Here is a 21,014-nt window from a genome sequence, read left to right on the forward strand (position 1 = left end):
ATAGGATCCGAATAATTCAATTTTTTCTCCGGTTAATTCAAGTGTCCAAGATTGAAACATTACCAGAACCAAATAAACTTTTCGTGAATATAGTCACTAAATAAATAAAAATGACATTGAAAAGATGTGTGAATTAAGATAAAAATATAAAAAATATTAAGTTCATATATACTAATTCAATAACTTGAATTTTAAAAAGTCGCTAATTCATTAAAATGAGTTGAATCACAACTATATTGAATATTAAATTTATAAACTAAAAATAGTTATACAAAACTATTAGGATCCAAATAATTCAATTTTTTATCCTATTAACGCAAATATCCAAGTTTGAAACATTACCGGAACCAAATAAACTTTTCGTTGTCCGAAGATGATATTCGATTTTGCTCATCCCTATTTAAAAACTAAAAAGATATTCTTATTAAAATGAAAATTATTAAAAATTTTAACCGCTTTTTAAATGTTTTAAGACCTGAGATTTTTTAGCACTAACAAAAGCTGAACTTGCATACCATTTTTCATAAAACAATTTGCATGTACATGCAAGCCCACAGACCAGCCACTTGGGGGTTGGAGAAGGATCTAGAAGTGAAAAATTAGAAGGCTTTGTAGAAATTCATTTAGATGTTTATATTAACAACTTAAACAAGCAAATTGAAAGGTGAACCCCTTTTTAAATATCAAGTAGAATTCCTTGAATGTGCATGTAGACCATATACCTTAAATTGGGTTGCATGATTTTTTTTTTTTAAGTGCTTCCGCCCCTGAACATAGTAGCAGAAAGGCCATAATACACAAGTGTTTTCAGATCTATCAGCAAAATTTAATATTCATCACTGACCATCTTTTGCTAAAACTCTGGTCATCTCTCCATTATCTCCTTTAATATGTATTTCTCCATTTTCTCAGTATATGTAAGCCATGCCTTCCAGCGAGGACTTTGTTCACCAAGTCCCACAAACTACTACTTTTCACAGATACCGTCATCTGAATCAGAATCAGAAAATGGCACCTGATAAGCATCTTTTGGTTCTTCATCCGTCATTGAAGGAAGTTTATATCTCTTTGATCCCGGTTCCAGAGGGGGTCTTCTCTTTTTTATAACCTCATTATCCTGGACAACAAAAATACACATGCCAGGCATGGTTAATAAACATAACTGGCCAAGAGTAAGGGGTTTGATGAAATACGGCAATTGTATGTTGAAATTGCTGTGCAACTTAATCGCAGCGAGGTAAATGTGTATACAGGAGCATATAACTCTGTTGAGTTTAATTTGCAAACACTTCCTAGTTAAAACCAAATAAAAGGAAAATGATGCCACCTTGTATTATTTATACTGGTCTAGTTAATAAAAACATACGATATCTATTGAAGATGTATATAAATATGATACAGTGCTAAGCAAAAATATAAACAACTGGTGTCAAATTATTAAGTTCAATGATATTAAAAGTATTAAAAGCAAACGGCAACATTTGACATGTATAATACCAGCTTACAGCCCCATGTGCTTTTTAAAAGATATGACGAAGATCAAGAAATAGATCAAAACCATTTAAAATGAACGAACGAACATTAGGTAAAGCATTTAGGTTAACATACACACTTACAGTTGGCAGTTAAAAGAATCAGTGATGTGAGAAAACAGAATTCTTGGACCAATAACTTACCACAGTACAAGGTTCTTTCTTGGTTTGTGACTCGATCAGGTTAGCTGCTTGAGATCTCCGCATCCAAACACCACCGAAAGACATCAATGCTCCCAGAAGCAAGAAGGGTCCGCATCGTGGATCACACAAGAGATCAGAGAATCCAGTAGTAAGACTAATGATTCGTCGCATTATTCCCTTGCCCGAGGAAAGAATCTTCTCGGTGCCAGTTGACCATATAGGGTCCACGTCCTCAGGAACAAGCTCAGGTGTTTCTGTTTTCTGCATCAGGCATGGAAAAAATCAGTTCCATATACTTATTCTAGCATTTGATACTATCACATCTAAATCAACAAAAATAAGAAAGTGCAGAACTTCAAGCTCAAGTGGTATTCCTTGCCAGTAATTAGAATGTTGGTGGATGTGGGTTCATGGTTCGTGTTTCATTCCACATTGCTGCGACCCCAGCCAAGGACTGAAGGACATATCAGCATTGTTGACTTGGACTAGAAAAAGGGTTAAAGGGCAGAAAAGTCCGCAAAGCCCAAAGGAGGGCAGAAAAGTAATTGATGAATACAGATATTTAGAGGAGGCTGGGAAGCTGGAGGGGACATTGCATATTGTGAAGAGAAAAAGGGATTTAGGGAGAGTACCACCTCTCGAATGTAGTTAGGGTTTCGTAGTACTAAATAGAGAGTGTAATCGCAAGAGAGCTACGTTATTTGTAGACGGTGCTGATTATTGTTCATTTCCAGTCGTTACGTTTGATTAATCGTATTATTATTACTTGGTGAATTGAGTCTCCAGCACACTTATAATAGTTTAAGTTTGAAATTCCTTTCCGAGTCTTGCGAGGCTATGCTAAGTGGTAAACTCCTACTGCATTCCTCCAGAATGTTTAATTTTTGTAAAAGTTTCAGCTTCGAAACCATCCTTGAAAGCTGACTAGCATAATCTTTATCACCATGTAACAGTCTTGTTAGTTTCACCTATAAATATAGGTCTTTTCCAAAGAGAATTGCTGAACTTAAAAGAACAGAAAATATCATCTATTGCACAAGATGATAATAAGGTTTCCATTTTGTCTTACTTAATCCAGACTACTGCAGAATCTTTAGTATGTAACTTTGGGGGAACATCAAAGCCAACAGAAGCTTTTGTATATTGATGGATATACTTTACTTCTGTTCCCTCATCAGAACAATCATTTCCTATATCCAATGCAAAGATAAATTCACTGCAATTTCACACTTTACTATAGTTGTGGCCTCTAAATATTTAATGGACATTAATAATTAGCAAGGCATATATCATGAATGCATGTTCCTTCTTTTTTCAAGATAGGAATACAAGAAACAATATATTGATTCGGGTTGGAAAGGGTAAAGAACTTGACTTACAAAAAAGGGGATATTACGTGAATCGCCATCTTTGATAACAGTAGAGATCCACTGCGTGATCTGCCAAATTAAAACTTCAGCAAACACAATATAAAAAGTGACCCATCAAGAGAGGTGAACTGCAAGTGCAATCTTTTACAATTATAATGAATGTGCCGGGGGGGTTTTCCGCTTCACATTCTCATTTCCTACCATGATAAATTTTTTAGTGACAACATCAGATCGGGCACCTTCATGATAACTTGAAACATGTACATGATATATCGAACTATGAAGTATTCAAATCTAAATAGGAGATAGTCCCTTCTGCCTTTGTATTTTGGTTGCATTTCCCTTTTTTTTTCAGCCACATTGCCAATTTATTACTCCCTCCGTCCCCCTGAGTAGTATACATTGGGGGACGGGGACGCGGCACGGACTTAAATGCTCCTGTAAAGTGTAGTTGTGTAATTTATTTTTAAAATTTTCTTTTTCTGAATTAAAGTTTGGATGTAATATTTTTATTCAGAAAAAGAAAATCTCAAAAATAAGTTACGGAACTATGTTTTATAAGAGCATTGAAATGCGTGTCGAGCAGTTGAAAAGAAACGTATACAATTAAATGGGACAGAGGGAGTAGGAGTTAATAATTACTTTTTAGTAACATGGAATACAACATTACAAGTACTTTTTAGTAAGTGGCTAAGAACACAATATTTGTGCTAATAAAAATATAAAAGGAACCACTGGAGTACGTAACATACACAAGTATAAAATAATTTGATCATTATTTGCTTGAGAAAAATATCACCACTTGCTTCTTAAAGAAAATCCTCAAACCTGATGGATGTCATCTGACCCATTGTAATGTGCCACAAGTTGGGACGTAGGATCAATATCTTTCGCAAGATATGCAGCCAAATAATTATTTGAATCTTTCTCTTTCTTATCACTGTCTTCAGTACCATTCCTCGCGTACCGTATAATAATTAACTTTGGCACATCTCTTAAATCCCTCCTTGCTCCACATGTTTCATAGCTGTACTCTGAATGAATATAGAAGAGACAACGCCTCTAGACAAAAGAAAATTGAGTTTTACTATGGGCACTTAATCATTGAAATAATATTAACAGTTCCATGGATGCCTAGAAATGCAAGAATTGTATAAAAGACAAGCATCCATCAATAATGAATATGTTTGAGAGCGCAACTATAATGTTTAGAAAAAATTAAACAATCACAAAAGCTACAACTCTTTCAAGCAGCAAAGAGTCGCACACTAGTAAAACTAAATGTTGCATCATCCAGTACAATCAATTATAATGCTGCATAAAGCAAGACTAATACAATAAGTTATAAATTACTAAGATATGATAAGATGGACATCCCCAAAATTTAAATGCTTAACATTGTACAAATAAGATATAAATTACTAAGATATGATAAGATGGACCAAGACGATAGTTGCCTCGAGAATTGATAGATACTAGCTTATAGCCCGTGCAATGCACAGGAGCTTTTTAATTATTTATAAATTTTTTAATTATATTTTAAATGGTGTGAAAATTTTAATTTATAAATAATAAATTAAAACTTTCAATAAAATAAAATTTGAAATTATGATTTGTTTGTAAGTTAGAACTGTTGTAAATACACTACCACAGCCCATTAATGGTTTCAAATAAACTATTGTACTCAAGCCATTCCTTTTCACGTATGTATCATGCCAAAGTATTAAATTATTTCTATCAAATTTTAATATATTTAGAGTAGAATATGTGACGCCAACTTCTATTAGATTATATTTATAAATATATCTGATATTAGAATTATTATAATGTGATTTAAATATTTTTCTAAAAATTTATATGGTTCAAGATTAAAATTGATAAACATATTTTGTTTTAAATTTAGAAAAGGAATCATAAACAGGTAGAATCTGTTTTTGATTAAGAAAAAGTTTTTGTATTAGTTCCCCACATGAATCCAGCTTATTAATTTTTAAATATATTATATAAAAATTGTGACGGTGCGATTTATAGATTCTACAAATAAAACTAGTAGGAAATATTTATTTTGGATTAAAAAAAATCATAAACACGTGAAATAAAGAATTTGTTTTGGATTCAAAAAAGGTATTAGTTGCCTTATAGAACAGAAATTAATTTTGTTCTAATCTAACGGTGCTTATTTGTTCAATATATGATCCAACGGATGATAAGCTTTTAGACCATACAACCATGCGACCAAATTATCTCTCTTACGCTTATTATATATAAGTACTAGCTTATAGCCCGTGCAAGGCACGAGAGTTTTTTAATTATTTATAAAAAAATTAAATATATTTTAAGTGGTGCGAAAAAATTTAATTTCTAAATAATAAATCAAAATTTTCAATAAAATAAAATTTGAAATTATGATTTGTTTGTAAGTTAAAACTGTTGTAAATACACCATCACAACCATTAATGCCTACAAATAAACTATTGTAATCAAGCCATTCCTTTTCTCGTATGTATCATGCCAAATTATTAAATTCTTTCTATCAAATTTTAATAAAATTTTGAGTTGAATATGTGAGGCCAACTTCAATTAGAATATATTTATAAATGCATTTTATATTAAAATTATTATAATGTGATTTAAATATTTTTCTAAATTATGGTTCTAGATTAAAATTGATAAACATAATTTGTTTTGAATTAATAAAAGGAATCATAAACATGCAATAAGAAAATAGAATCTGTTTTGGATTAAAAAAAAGTTTTTGTATTTGTTCCTCACATAAATCCGGCTTGTTAATTTTAAAATGTATTATATAAAAATTGTGACGGTGCGATTTATATATATATATATATATATATATATATATATATATTTTGAAACAGATGGTGCGATTTATATAATTCTACAAATAAAACTGGTGGGAACTGTTTATTTTACACTAATAAAATCATAAACACATGAAAGACAAAATTTGTTTTGGATTTAGAAAAGAAATCATAAACATGCAAATAGCTATCAGTTGCCTTATAAAAGTTAATTTTGTTCTAATTTAACCGTGCTTATTTGTTCAATATACGATCTAACGATCTAACGGATGATAAGCTTTTGGACCATGGAACTATGCGACCAAATTATCTCTCTTACGCTTATTATATATAAGTACTAGCTTATAGCCCGTGCAAGGCACAGGAGTTTTTTAATTATTTATAAAAATTTTAAGTATATTTTAAATTATGTGAAAAAATTTAATTTACAAATAATAAATTAAAAGTTTCAATTAAATAAAAATTTGAAATTATGATTGTTTGTAAGTCAGAACTGTTGTAAAAATATATAATTTTTATATGATGTTGGTATAATTTAAAATTTTATCTTAAATCTTAGTCGAATGATCTAATCCAAAATATTAGTTTTTTATGATTTAACGGTTATGAGTAACTTAATCTAACATATTTGTCTTTAATAATAAAAAGATTTAATAGCATGATGTAATGCATATTTGTATATAAGTTTTTTCGTCTTTATTTTTTAATATATATACTTGAATATAAATATTCATTTTAAAAATATTTTTATGTTAAATTATTAATCTTTATATAAAATAGAGTTAAGTTCAATGGAGACCACATTTTTTCTGAAGACCTGGAGACTACATATGTTCTGCAAGTTAAATATTTCATAAAAACATTGCAAAACATATAGTTTTGCAAATCATGTTTTACGAAATCAGTATTTCATTTAGAATCTTGAATATCATATAAGTTTTACATGTGGAACATTATAAAATATTTTGTTCTATGAAATATGTTTAGTTTGCAGAACATTTGTTCAACTTGCAGAACATACATTATCTACTTATTAAATATAGATGATCTTCAACAACTTTAATGAATACATGATATTTGTAGAACATATTTTACAAAATAATGTATTTTATAGTGTTTTAATTGCAGAACATACGTGGTCTCCGAGGTCTCCGATAAAATTGCGGTCTCCATAGAACTTTCCTCAAATAGAATATATTCGTTAATAATTTGAATAACATGCATGCAAGTAGAAGGCATAATTTGTCTTGGATTAGGAAAAGGCGTTAAAAACATGGGTTCTACTTTTCACACTTGTATCTATCAAATAAATAAAAAAGACTTGTACACATGTTGGATCATCTGATAGTGGCGATGCAGTAAGAAATACGACGTCACATCGATTAACGCTTCAAATAAATTATTGTAATCACGTCATTCCTATTCTATCATGCCGAAGTACTAAATTCTTTCAAATTTTAATATATTTTGAGTAGAATACGTGACGCTAACTTTTATTAGATTATATTTATAAATGTATTTTATATTAGAATTATTATAATGTGATTTAAATATTTTTCTAAAAATTTATATGATTCTGGATTAAAATTGATAAACCTAATTTGATTTGAAATAAGAAAAGGAATTATAAACATGCAATAAGAAGGTAGAATTTGTTTTGGATTAAGAAAAAGTTTTTGTATCCGTTGCTCACATAAATCCGGCTTATTAATTTTAAAATATATTAGATAAAAAAAATTTTGTGACGGTGCGATTTATATGATTACAAATAAAACTGGTAGCAAATATTTATTTTGGATTAAAAAAATCATAAATACGTGAAAGACAGAATTTATTTTGGATTCAGAAAAGGAATTATAAACATGTAAGTAGATATCAGTTGCCTTATAGAACACACGTTAATTTTGTTCTAATCTAACGGTGCTTATTTGTTCAATATACGATCAAACGGATGATAAGCTTTTGGACCATGCGACCAAATTATCTCACTTACGGTTATTATATATAAGTATATAATATGATATGGGATTTACCTAGGGAGATGAGACGTCTCTTTACAACTAGCACTGAATACGCTGGAAACTAACATCCTCCCAACAAAATAGACAGAGCTCACTGCGGCTATACTACAGAGAATCCTAGGTTGGAAACAAAACCATGCAAATACCCATCAACGAAGCCTAGTGCATGGCATTGTACCCTTCTTAGAGACTTTATGCTTCAGCTAAGAAAATACGAATCTACTAGCAGAATTATAGAACTCCAAAAATGGCCTCTTAAGAAACACTTTATATGCCTTCATATGCTTATCCTAATCTTCAACACATTGTTATCAAATTATATTTTACATATTTATATGATTTGAAAAAATAAAGGACAAACTAAATTAGTGTACAAACTACAAACTCAATATAAGCCCTTGGATGAATCTAATCCAATGACCCCGCAGGGGCAACCACACACTAGTTAATATACACCCTGGCACACATGATCCACAGAATCTCCTCTGTTTTTAATTTGAATTTTCCCGTTAATCGGTGTACTTTTTTCGAAATCCGACTTCACTGTATTTTTGTTCATCTCACAACGATCAATTTCCATAACATATATGCTATATTTCGATTTGATTTAGACACGTTTTAATTTTAGTTTGTAGTTTGTATACTAAGAAGGTTTGTACAAGAATAGTACCCTATATATATATATATATATATATATATATATATATATATATATATTTCTTGAAATTAAAAATTTTAGATAAGTTTCAAATGAATTACATTATTACCTAATATTTAAAAAAATTAGAATTTAATAGTATAATAGTTGAAGGCAAATAATTACTAAAATAATATAGAAACATAATTTTCAAAATATGACCCAGTATAAATAATTAAACTAATATAGACCTATTCATAATTTAACCGATATAACTGACAAAAATATTATATAACACGTTGTTAAAGAATTGTATTCATTTTAAATTAATATTCAAATAATATGAATTTAATTATTCTTTTGAATTCTTATATTTGTAAATAATGTAAAAAGAGAATTGTTTTCCAAAAAATATATTGTAATATATATTAATCAGTTTTATATTATTTAGGATTTTTCGCAAATTCTTGCGGGATCTTTATCCCCATTTGAACGGGGATCAAAAAGCAAATTAATATTAGATCGGTATTGGTGTAAATTCAGATGTCAAAATGAAACTGAATCCAAATTATTTAGATTTTTGGTTTTGAAATCGGGTGCTGGAAATTGCATTATCTCATGTTTGAACCGATAACCAACCATTATGTAATGTTTATGATTTCCAATTTATTTCATTTTAATATAATAAGGGGATATTTATAGTTGATCAAATCTAGAGTATTGAAGAAATAACCATTCAGTGCGTAGCACGGGTAAAACGCTAGTGTGTGTGTGTGTACATACATACATATATACATATATATACATACATATATAGGGGAGGGTTCTGGTACAAACTTACAAACTTTTTTTGTTCAACACATATATAACTTGAGTTCAACATTTTTTTAAGATTTTTTGTTGAACATCGATTAAAATTGTGTTGGAGAAGTACATAAACTAGTTTTTCAATATAAGAACTAAGTTAAACTTATTATATAACCAATATTTATCTTTCTAGACCCTACCCAAACCCCAAGGGTATAGTTTAAGCATCTCTATAAATATATTCAACACAATGATAATTGATGTTCTACACCCAATGTGAACCCCAGTTACGAATGTGTTGAATGCACGACTTATCTGTGCGTTATTTTTAAAATTGTGATGTTTTTTCAATAATTTTCAACATGGATACTTTCTATATCTAAGGATTAACAGGTTCGGAGAATAAAAAAAATTAAAAAAAAAAGTTTGTAAGTTTGTAACTTAAAAAAGTTTTTATTTGATCTTATCCCAACATATATATACATACATATCTACATATATATTTTCACACGACACGAAAACGACACGAAATTTTAGTGTTTGTGTTTGCATTTTGAGTACACGACACCAAAAGGTACACGACACGAAGTACACGACTCAGATGTCGTGTCGGTTTTGTGTTTACCCTTCGGGTACACGACACGACACGAGGTACACGAAATAAATATAATTTAATAGTTAAATATTAATATTTAATTATAGATATGTATATTTATAATAAATATATGTATATTTTCTTTTAAAATAATACATAGTTTATAATATTGTAAGTGTAAATGATTTAAATATATATATTTCATACTATTTTGTAAATTTTTTGCCTAAAAATCTAATATTTATATTAATTTATATATTTATTTATATTTATATTTAAATTCGATTTTACACGAAACACGACACGAGAACGACACGAAAACGGAGGTACACAACACGAAAATACACGAACGCTAAACGGGTCGGTTTTGTGTTTGGCCTTTGAGTACACGACACGAAAAGGTACACGACACGAAAAGGTACACGACACGAAAGTACACGATCTGCACGAATTGCCAGGTCTATATATATACATACATATATGTATATATCTGTGTGTGTGTGTGCATGTATATGTATATATATGTGTGTGTGTGTGTGTGTGTGTTTGTGTGTATACTTCAAATATATTATTATACTAAATGAAAATAATAACAATTTAAAACATTATATCTATTGTTAACTTGCCGGAAGGGTGCAGATATAAAGAACCCGTCCATTAGTAATTCACAACCAAAAATTCAAGATACTAACATTGGATTATAACAAGATGCAACAAAAAGAAAGGGGAGAAATCAAATTAATATTATAGTTATTTAAAATATATTATTAGACTAAATTTATTATAATTAGAAAAACCACTAATAGTGCACCGGAAGGGTGCACATAGAAAGAAGCATCCATTAATAATTCACAAGGAAAAATTTAAGATACTGATAAAGATAAAAAAAAGATTTGATGTAACAAAAATTAACACACTACTAGGTATAATAATAAGCAACAGAGCTACTCACATTTTGCGCTTCTCCATCAAGCCATGTAAATGTCAGCCGTTTATCTTTTAAAGCAATCGCTGCTTCCAATTTGTCCTGGGCTGCTGCATCTCCATCATTTGATAGATTTTCTTGAACCCTGCGCATGGTCTTTGAATATATGTTATTAAAATAACTTGCACAAATGGAAGAGTATGTTGCTACTTGCTATTAAGAAACTATATTGTTTTATTGGACAAGTAGGAAGATATACTTGGCCTCTGAGGAAAGTGGAAGGAAAAAATAAGACTTATTATCCTCCACAATTTCACTAAATTATTGGTAAAATATGAATTTGAGAAGATCAAAACCACTCCTCCTACTTCACTTAAATGTATCAAATCACAAGTCTTATTTTCATCTTCATCCTGTTCTTTATGTATAGAACTTATATGTGCTACAACAGTTCAACTGAAATCTATCCAAATTAGAATCACCCAGTAGAGCTTCATGGCTAGAAATACCAATGAATAGGTGCTTACTTGATGCATTTTATTAAGTTCCAGGCTCTGCCTCCCAGCAAGAACAACACAATACCAAACCATTATGTCATTTCCGGCTCGCGAATAACCTCTGGGATCACAACCCAACTCCATAGACGTCACGCTCCTCAACTGAGGAAGCTCTGGAGGAAATAATTAAGGTCAATAGAGAGGCATCTCTTATAATCACTTGCAATAAAAAGCCTTACATAGTCTTGTCTGTGATTTCATTATTTGAATGATAATTTAAACTGAACCAGAGGGGTTGACGCCGAACATTACTCATTAATCTAGTCAGAGGTGAGAATGGATATTACTGCGCATAAAAGGAAAGAGAAACAAAACCGACAACATCATCTCAAGAACCCACAAATTTTGGGAAACATAATGAGCTCCAGAGGACCAATTGTATCAATATGCATTGGGAGCCGAAATCATTCAAACACCTTTTCCCGAGGCCCGAGTAGTATTTTTAAGAGAGAAAGGAGAGAGAAGGAAATGTGGATATTTTTTTATCTCCAGTCTTCCCAAGCTTTTTCAAGCGGAGAAACAAAAATTAAACTCGAAATATACGAGTCAATTTCTCTCCAAATTCCTCTTCCCAGAAGTGGAAAGAAGATTGGGAGAAAAAGACTAATACTAGTACAAATTCATAAAGCATTCCATCGTATCCTCACTTTCTGATATACAAATCATTTTTTTTTTCTTTTTTTTCTTTTCAGACAAAATCTCTGTATCATAGTGTAAAGGAAAATGATGGGAAATGTATCTTCGCACTATACTAAACTGGAGTAATTTGTAAGAACTTCAAATCATATGTATATATGGGTCATAATATTCACATAAACATATAGTAATGTTCCTGTAGCCTGGCAAAGCAAATATATTTAACAGAGACAAGAGCCAACAGATAATCACTAGAATACAAAAGTATTACCGTGATACTTATTCTGCTCCATGATATCTATAAAATATGAGTTGTTGATTGATCCTGCAAAGAGGCCTGATTTAGCTTATAAATGAAAATTTAAATATAATATTGCTACAATACACACCACACACATATACAATCCATATATAACAAATCTAACAGAGTCCTCAAACAAGGAGGAAGAGAAACATGCCATGGTACACAACAGGGTCAACACCAGGATCTTTTAAAAATATGATCGCAGGAGCAGATTCCACCCCAAACCTGTTCCAAGAATTTTTGCGTAAACAATATGTTAGCATGATAAACATAACAACTAAGTTCTAAGACAAAGATATATTCAAGGAAAGGATGGAAAGGTAAAGTTGGATTTTTCCTGAACTTTTTTGTCAGCAAGAACATCCAAATAATATCCTTATTTCTGAACTTATATTTGGTACAAAATACACATGATAAGTGTCAGTATGTAGGCTGTAACAACTTACTCAACAGCTAAAACATATTAAAATTTGTTTCATTTTCCTAAAAAAGGAAAGACTTAAGCTAATCGAAATTGCAGTAAATCATAAGCAAAACTAACGCTGAATTTAATCCTGGATGAAGACTGTACTAATACCTTAGCTCTTCGGCTATATATCAAGTAAACCTTTAATTGCACAGCACAAATTAAAAGAAGGTAGGGCAGTGGAGGGAAATAAATATTTAGTGATTTGAAGAGACTGTAGAAGAGTGTCAAGTAATTAAGCGTATGAATCTTTGGGTATTAAGAAAAGCGAAAGTTAGAAGAGAGAACTGTTCAGTGATAATGAACACCTTTGTGGTGAATAAATTGATGAAACATGAGAAACCTAGGACAGTGCTAGATAAGAAATTGCAATTAAACTATGATTTTTCGGACTCTTTAGAATGAATTAATTTGTTTGGTCCTGTTTATTATAATAACCAAAAAACCTCATTTAAAGGTATTTGTAGTTGCTCCGGAAAAAGGGATTAACTTACCTAAGGTCCCCATGATCAATAAATATGATATAAAATTTTATTATTAAAATTAGCAAATTTCAAACAAATAACTATGCACTCTTTGCCTACAGAGTATTCTCCCAAACAAAGGCATTATGATTGTACACGGCAGTTCAAGTTCTCCTTGTAACAACAAAATTGGCGAAGCAAACGAAGCCTTCATATAATGCACTATAATTAAGATGGCGCTTGGATTGCTGCTGGGGGAAGAGGGGGGAGGGTTGAATGATATGGAATCGCATGGGTACTTGGGAATAAGTATCCTAGCTAATGGGATACAAGTTTCCAAACTAACCATTAAGTTCCTTGATCAAAAATTACACACAGAAAAAACAACCTTCTGATTCTCATTAATCGGGTTGATATGCCATAAACCAAACGACCCCCAAGCATTACATGACCATGTCCGAAAAAGGATGAGTGATAGATCTCCAGCCAAAGTTATATGATTTTCAGCAATTAAGTAAATAACAAAGTAAACAGCTAACTATCTGGGCTGTGACTAAGTATGGTAGCAAGATCAATTTAAAGTTGTTAAAATTATATGCATATACATAATTCCAAAGACAACCTGGTAGATGATGGTTTGATATAATTTTCAAGACATTCTTCAGTATATAGTTATTTTCATTGTGTGGTTTAATTTTGGAAAGTTAATTGTTTTATAATAGATCGCTTGCATAGTGCTAACAAGGAGAAGACTTTCCCTTGTATATGTTCCATATACATTTAACAATATTTATTCAGTCCCACCAACTCTATGAGCATGCAGATCTAGTAGGCGATATTCAATACAATAAATAATCGAGCATATCAACATACGTATTCCACCAGAAGGAGGATTCCTCTTCTCGCCACAGTGCAAAGGCAAAAGAAACATAAGCCCAATAATTTTTTGCAGCTTGGCGTACAAATGGAGTGGCGCGCTCTCCACTTTTCGATATAAAAATAGCTTTGACCTACCAGAAAGAATAGTGCTTGTTAAGATATAGTATACATTGTTCTGCAGTACGCAAAGAACTCAAGGTTCACAATATGACTGAAAACATAAAGTTAATAAAAGGTAAAATTTGAAAAGTACAAGACAAGCACATGTTCACAACAATCAAGAAAACCTTGAGAGATATTTGAGTCAAGCTTCACCTATAGGCCGCATGTATGAGGTTAACATGAAACATATTAACTCACACAAAATTTATATGCATCAGATCAAAATCACTTCACCAAGGGAAGTGCTGCGTTAATGGGTTTAAGTGATGGAGATAGGGACCGAAATTAAGGTTTAGGGAAATTTTCATGGAACTAAGAGTGTACTGAAGTTCTATGCGTAACAAACCTAAATTAAATTTATAATCCAGATCAAATTCAAAGAAGAAAAAGGCTATGTTTGACTGAAGTTATTTTCTGAAATAAGTCCCTTGTTTTCAGAAAAAGTACATAAATGTGTGTTTTTCTTCCTGAAAATTAGTACTTATTTCTGAAAATAAGGAAATATTAAACGCCCTACAAACACATAATTTTAAAGATCAATATATAAATGTGAAATTTTTTCTTGAAATAAGGAAAAGTTTTCTTGAATCAAGTCTTATTTCAAGGAAAAAAAGAAAGACAAACACCCCTCAAAATTATATAGAGACATGCCTAAATTATATATTTTACATATTTATTGCAAGTATATTACTTGAAAGTTGAAACTATAGCATATATATAGAACGACACTTGTTGAGCACTCAGTTGCTCATTCTTGCTATTTGTGAAATATCGTATACAGAGAAATGCAAAGCGATGAGCTACTCAAGTACCATAGGAAAGCCAAGGCCCTGCCTGACAATGATTAGCTACAGTGTACCACGTTTATTCCTCTGAGTCCATGCCTGTAGTTTTGGTATCAAGCTGAGAGAGTAAATTGAGAGCCGGAGCTGCTGACGAAAGAATTATTTTTTTATGACTATTTTGTGAACACAGGTATTATGTACTTCAGACTCATTAGTATATGACATCCGAACGATTCGGAGATGGGAGAAAATAACCAAGTTTTCCATTCTTTTCCTTCCCAATCTCAGAAACACAACACAAGTTACTTCTGAAAGAGCCAAAAAATTTCTTGGTACATCATCCTCTCTGTAAGTAATAGACTTCCGATGAAGGAGAACGAAAGATTTTATATACAAATTATGATTTATTATTTTCAAGATAATGAAAACTGTTAAACTAAGAATTCGTACCTTGTGGCGACCACTTCTCTGTAGGAAATTCTGAACCTGAAATTGAAAATTTCCAGTACACCATCAACAGCAAGAACAATGAAGCAACAAGTAAAAGCGATTGATAGCATAAATGAGAGGCAGGTTTTTAGATATCATGATGCTACCAAAAATAGTTGATCAGTTACTCCTGAATACCATAAAACAGACTACATTTGATGCAGCCAAGTAAGCAATAGAGGATAGGAGTTGAAGGAGAAACTGAATACTTGATAGTTGCTAGGAAATTTTTAGGAAATTATTTATTGAATCCAGGAAACTTAAAATTGTTTGACTACTGCATTAAAGAAGTTTCTAGAACCATTGACTTATTAAAGACTGCACTTAGACTACTAATCCTGGAACCTACTAGAACTGCAGACTTAATTAAAACTCCAGAATGTTCCGGGATCAGAACTGATACTGGAATGCTCCAGGATCTGCATCAATATTGATTCCATCCATCAGGATGTAAAAAGGACTACATATATCCCTAAATGCACTTCAATCCATACCAATTCGCTACTTGTAGGCTCCTGGCCTTTTCAAATTTATGGGTAATGCGCAACACTAGCCCAATATTACACCAAAAGAACCCTCATGTATAGAGATGTCTAATGCAAGGATGAATGAGTTGGTTAACATCAAAATTAGTCAAATTTATAAAAACTACAAATAAAAATTTAGAACTTGTATATGTTATTAGGTATAATCTTATGCTGATGCAAGGATTTAAAAATTGTTAAATCTAAATTTCCATTTGTATATATGATGACGTATCAAGTAATGAGTAAAGTTTTAAGAGTTTAAACTTTTAACGGTTGATTGGCCTCTGCTCACATTAGAATCATATTGATTTAACCATACTCAGATACAAGGATAGAGTATGCCACAGTTAACAAGCTAAACCCACTTGCGCCATTTAAAATTGATCATTCATAAAGAGCATATTTGCTCACCCAACATTGGCATTTTCAAAATGATCTGATACACACATTCCATGTACTCCCTCCGTCCCATTTTAACTGATGTTTGACTTTTTAACACGTATATTGAGGTGTAAAAAAATAATATTTACACTCAATAAAATAATTCAATTCTTATATCAAATAAAAATTTAGACTAAAAACTTTTATTTGATATAAATTTTATAAAGAATAATTATGTTTAGATGTGATTTTTTTAAGACCTTAAAATACGTGTAAAAAAGTCAAAAGCAGTTAAAATGGGACGGAGGGAGTACTATTTACACAAAATCATATGAAGGAAATCATATGATACTGTAAATGTGATGGAAGTGAATAGGAAACTTACCAAGGACTCCTTAGTATAGTACATTATGCGAGGTAAACCAAGAATAATTGTTGAAAACCAATCAGTGACGGCATCAACAGAAAGCTCCCCGGGATACCTAAAAAGTTTACAAACATAATAAGAAAAGAAATTTAAAATATTAAAAGAAGAACAATAATGAACACGTGTTACGAAGCCGGTATTTAACAGGAAGGATAATGCATTTAACTAAACTCTAAAGGTTTCTATGAAGTTCTAATCGTCTGCTAATGAGGATTGTAATTCAGAATTTTAATGCACTTATTGAAAAACTCCAATTCGATCTCTAACAACTATGACATTGATATTTATCATTGTTTAACTCGCACAACCCCGAATTCCATATTAAATATGAACAATATACTTGAGCTAACAACTGGTCCAGACAAAATGCTCAAAGTCATTAAAGAGAGTAAGCATTTGTGCTATCTTTCGAATTTAAATGTGTAGAGACTATGAATGGTCTAGTAAATAAGAGGGTGTAAAACAAAAACTCAATGTAAAGATCATTATTCATTAAATGATTGAATTTCGAAAAATTCCCAAATGTAGACACTTACCGAACAAGGCACTCTGAAGTTTTGCAACCAGGGGGGAATGCCAGAAGACTGGGAAGGCCTGTTTACATATCGAATGAGTTAGAACAAGAAAGTAGTACATGACTATACTACATTCAGAGAGTTGGAAGGTGAGCATCTTCAATCTAGATGGTGACAAATAAAGATTATAGGTGGTAGGTGGTAGCTGGTAAATTTCCCATTCGCATATCTGAAAAGTGTTGAAAGGCAATCACCACTGCTTTTGTACGTATTGAATTGTATGTGCTTATTGTGTACTAGATCATTTTGAAGTTCATCCTTATGAAGGATAGTGCACTATTAAATTGTATATTTGTATGTATGTGCATATCACGTACTAGATTATATTCAAGTTTATTCCTCATCAAGGATAATGAACTAGGTCAGATTCAAACTAAACAATATAGCCTCTGCTAATGAAAAAATAATAACAATAAATCTTAGAGCTACAGTTAAACTGGATTGCTCCTCTCCATTTGTGATGTATACTTGTAGTACACAGAAATGTTTTAACCACGCCAAACTTCACTTCTTTCAGAGCAAAGTAAACATTAAGTATCAAGCACCGATGACCAATGCAAAAAAGTGTTCCTGGCTTCACTCTTCAATTTTTAGGCAGTTATTTATTTTTATATACTAGTATACTATGATACCGCATTACTATGTCCTCTACATAATTATATAGTAAGTTCATATTCAACATTAAATACCAAAGGAGCAAAACAATGGAAGCCACAAAGTCATTACATCATAAGAAGGCAGAAGCCCCAGCTATGTCAAGGCAGTAGATCCACCCTCTAGGAACTGGACAACAAGTTTTAAATGCCTAATAGCTGAATACCTCTTAATTTTGTTCATGTTCATGAACCACACCACCTTTCACACACTACGAAGTCAAAGATAAATGTTTTGAATTCACCTAAAAGTACTATACTAATGGAGGCCCTGGAAACAACACGAGTTCACATAAGTATCAATGGTCAATACTCGGAAACAACCAATAAGGTAAGGCCATGTTGACATTTGATAGCTCTTCCTAGACTCCAAATCTCCAAGTATCGTCCCTCAGAAACAACCAGTGAGCATACATGAATGCTAATATATGCAGATACATTGCACTACTACATACCATTCCGAAACAAAGGTTGCCCCGTAGATCTCTTCTCCGATAGGTATGCAGCGAGCTTAACATCACCAAGTTCAACAACACCAGTCTTTGCAATCCCTTCCAGTAGATTTACTTGAAAAAAGAAATATGGAGATATCATAAACTATACCTGGAATCTATATCCATTAGAACTTCACATACAAGTTAAAGTTCATGATATACTTATTTAATACGAAAAAGTGTTCATGCGCATAAATATTTAGACCAGTCAGGTTGCATATTTTTCTAAGAAAAGACCAACTCGGTGTAATCCAATCCAGTCAATTACAAAGTCCATCATAATATGTGCAAACAATCACTATTATAATTCTCAAAAATGCATATAGTTGCCATAAATCATCAAAATTGGTCCTTGTATGCATGCCATAAGACCCTATGTGTTGAAATTAAGCGTGAACACACTAAATAGGTTGTGCCTTATTTGACTTTTAAACAGATAATTTCCTCATAGTGCTTCCTAATATTAAGCGTAAGTTCCAGGTATTAGATTGCAGTTTTGCAGTTCTCAAGTTGTCAAAAAGTGTAAATGTAACACCAAAAGTATGGATTTTTCCAATAATACTAAGTACTAACTGATTCTCTTCCATGTGTCGGCAAATTTTGCACAGCGGTTGCTCCCGAGTGAAAAAACCTGAAGGTCAGTGAGTACTATAAGAAGCATGAGCATTATAAGGGAAAAGACGAGCAATAGTGACAAGTTATTGTACCTGAATTAGCATTGGGTTGGGAGTGCCTTCAGATAAAAAATCCTCTAACCTGATGACATGAAAATCTGGATCCAATGTATCTGGAATTTTGAATGAAATCAGTTATATTTTTATTACATATTCAAAATAGGGAGCAAGTATAAAGTATGCAATGACTTAACCAAAGGAGTTTGGCTCGAGCAAGGGAAGAGTAACATGAGAGATATTTGAGGCAGCATACTGCTTCTCCATCTTATGAATTACATGCTAGAAAATATCGCACAAGCAAAACAATTAACAAATGAAGATTGCACAGAGTAAATTATCAAATGAACATTTAGGGGGTGTATTCAACTAGGATTTTAATAGATTTATATAGTCTATGGATTTTAATGGATTGTATCTGATTTTGATTTTATGCGGATTCTAGATAAAATGTCACAGAGTTGATGTGGAGTCTTTAGGATTTAAGCACAATGTTTCAAAATCTCATATATTTTGGTGGGATTTCAAATATCTTAAAATACACTGAATAATCCCACAAAATAAAACATTATATGAATTCCAAAAAAATCCATCATCATTTGAATAACTTCATAATTTTAATGGATTTTAAATAATCTCAATTAAATACCATCAAATTTTTAAGAATAATTTAAAATCCTGATTAAATACCACTAGATTTTGTAGTATAATTTAAAATCATAACCGAATACACCCCCTCGAAGCACAAAAGTAATATACTCACATACTGCTCATCAATACCGTGGATGTCATAATCCCTCTTCCACAAGTTATTTGTAAGTAGCTCAAATGCATATCGAATCTGGAAACGAGTTGATGAATTAATGTTATTATTGAAAAAACAAAAAAAACAAGGCGAAAAGCGAGCGAGTGATAAGAAAAAGCGACCTGAATGAATTGGACGGTGTCAAGTGGGTGAGTGGTAGAATTCCTGTCAAAAAATCAAGAGATAAGATCATACAACATACAACATCCCACAACTTCAACTCAACAGAGACTTACCAATTAGCAGTAAGATGATGATAAGCATGAGTTACTTGTTCAACAGAACTATGCATATTGATCCCTAGCACTGTGGAAGAAGAAGCAGCAGCAGCAGTTAATTTCAATTTCAATAATCATGATAATAAGGAAATAGTATAGACTACTACCATCGTAATGTGATGAGGGAAAACAACGAGGAACCATAATCAGCTGACAGTACAAGGAGAGCGAGAAAAGTAGTAGAGGGATCGAGTAAGCTTTTACAATCGATTTTGCCATGTTCGGAAACCCCAACTCTGTCAACACTTGCTCTGATTTCTACGCCACCGCTTCCTTCCTTATTCTTTCTGCTGACTAGCGTATGAAACGGATTATACCTAAGTGCCTGTGCAGTCTCCGAAACTGGTTTGTTTTGCTTTGGCTTCTATTTTCAACTTAAAACCGACCGAAAAAAGGTCAGTTATAACTAGTGAAAAAGCCGCGCTTCGCGGCGGCGTTATGAATTTTTTATAAATTTAGACATAATATTATTTTAGCTACTTTCCCGTCAAACATAATATTAATAAAACAAATATTATTATTTATGTAAAAATTAATTTGGGCCGTCCTCCCCTTAAACACAATACTAATAAATAATCTTTTTTATAAATTTTGATACGAAATAATATTAT

The 21,014-nt window shown here is 31.6% G+C and overlaps 1 protein-coding gene across 1 annotated transcript; it reads right to left on the bottom strand.

The window, feature by feature from the left end:
• Positions 1–657: 657 nt before the first annotated feature.
• On the bottom strand, positions 658–20,775 carry LOC108214911 (uncharacterized). The gene is made up of 20 exons (XM_017387155.2): positions 20,511–20,775; positions 20,362–20,431; positions 20,248–20,290; positions 20,084–20,161; positions 19,518–19,602; positions 19,357–19,436; positions 19,223–19,280; positions 18,611–18,721; positions 17,464–17,521; positions 16,886–16,982; positions 15,554–15,589; positions 14,151–14,287; positions 12,502–12,572; positions 12,315–12,368; positions 11,378–11,520; positions 10,878–11,006; positions 3,875–4,108; positions 3,056–3,115; positions 1,677–1,937; positions 658–1,117 (listed from the first exon to the last, which is right to left on the bottom strand). The coding sequence occupies exons 1-20, from the start codon at positions 20,620–20,622 to the stop codon at positions 968–970; spliced, it is 2,067 nt and encodes a 688-aa protein (XP_017242644.1). The 5' UTR covers positions 20,623–20,775; the 3' UTR covers positions 658–967.
• Positions 20,776–21,014: the final 239 nt, after the last annotated feature.

Source organism: Daucus carota, chromosome 3 (assembly GCF_001625215.2).
Source record: "Daucus carota subsp. sativus chromosome 3, DH1 v3.0, whole genome shotgun sequence".
In the NCBI taxonomy this organism is placed as follows: domain Eukaryota; kingdom Viridiplantae; phylum Streptophyta; class Magnoliopsida; order Apiales; family Apiaceae; genus Daucus; species Daucus carota.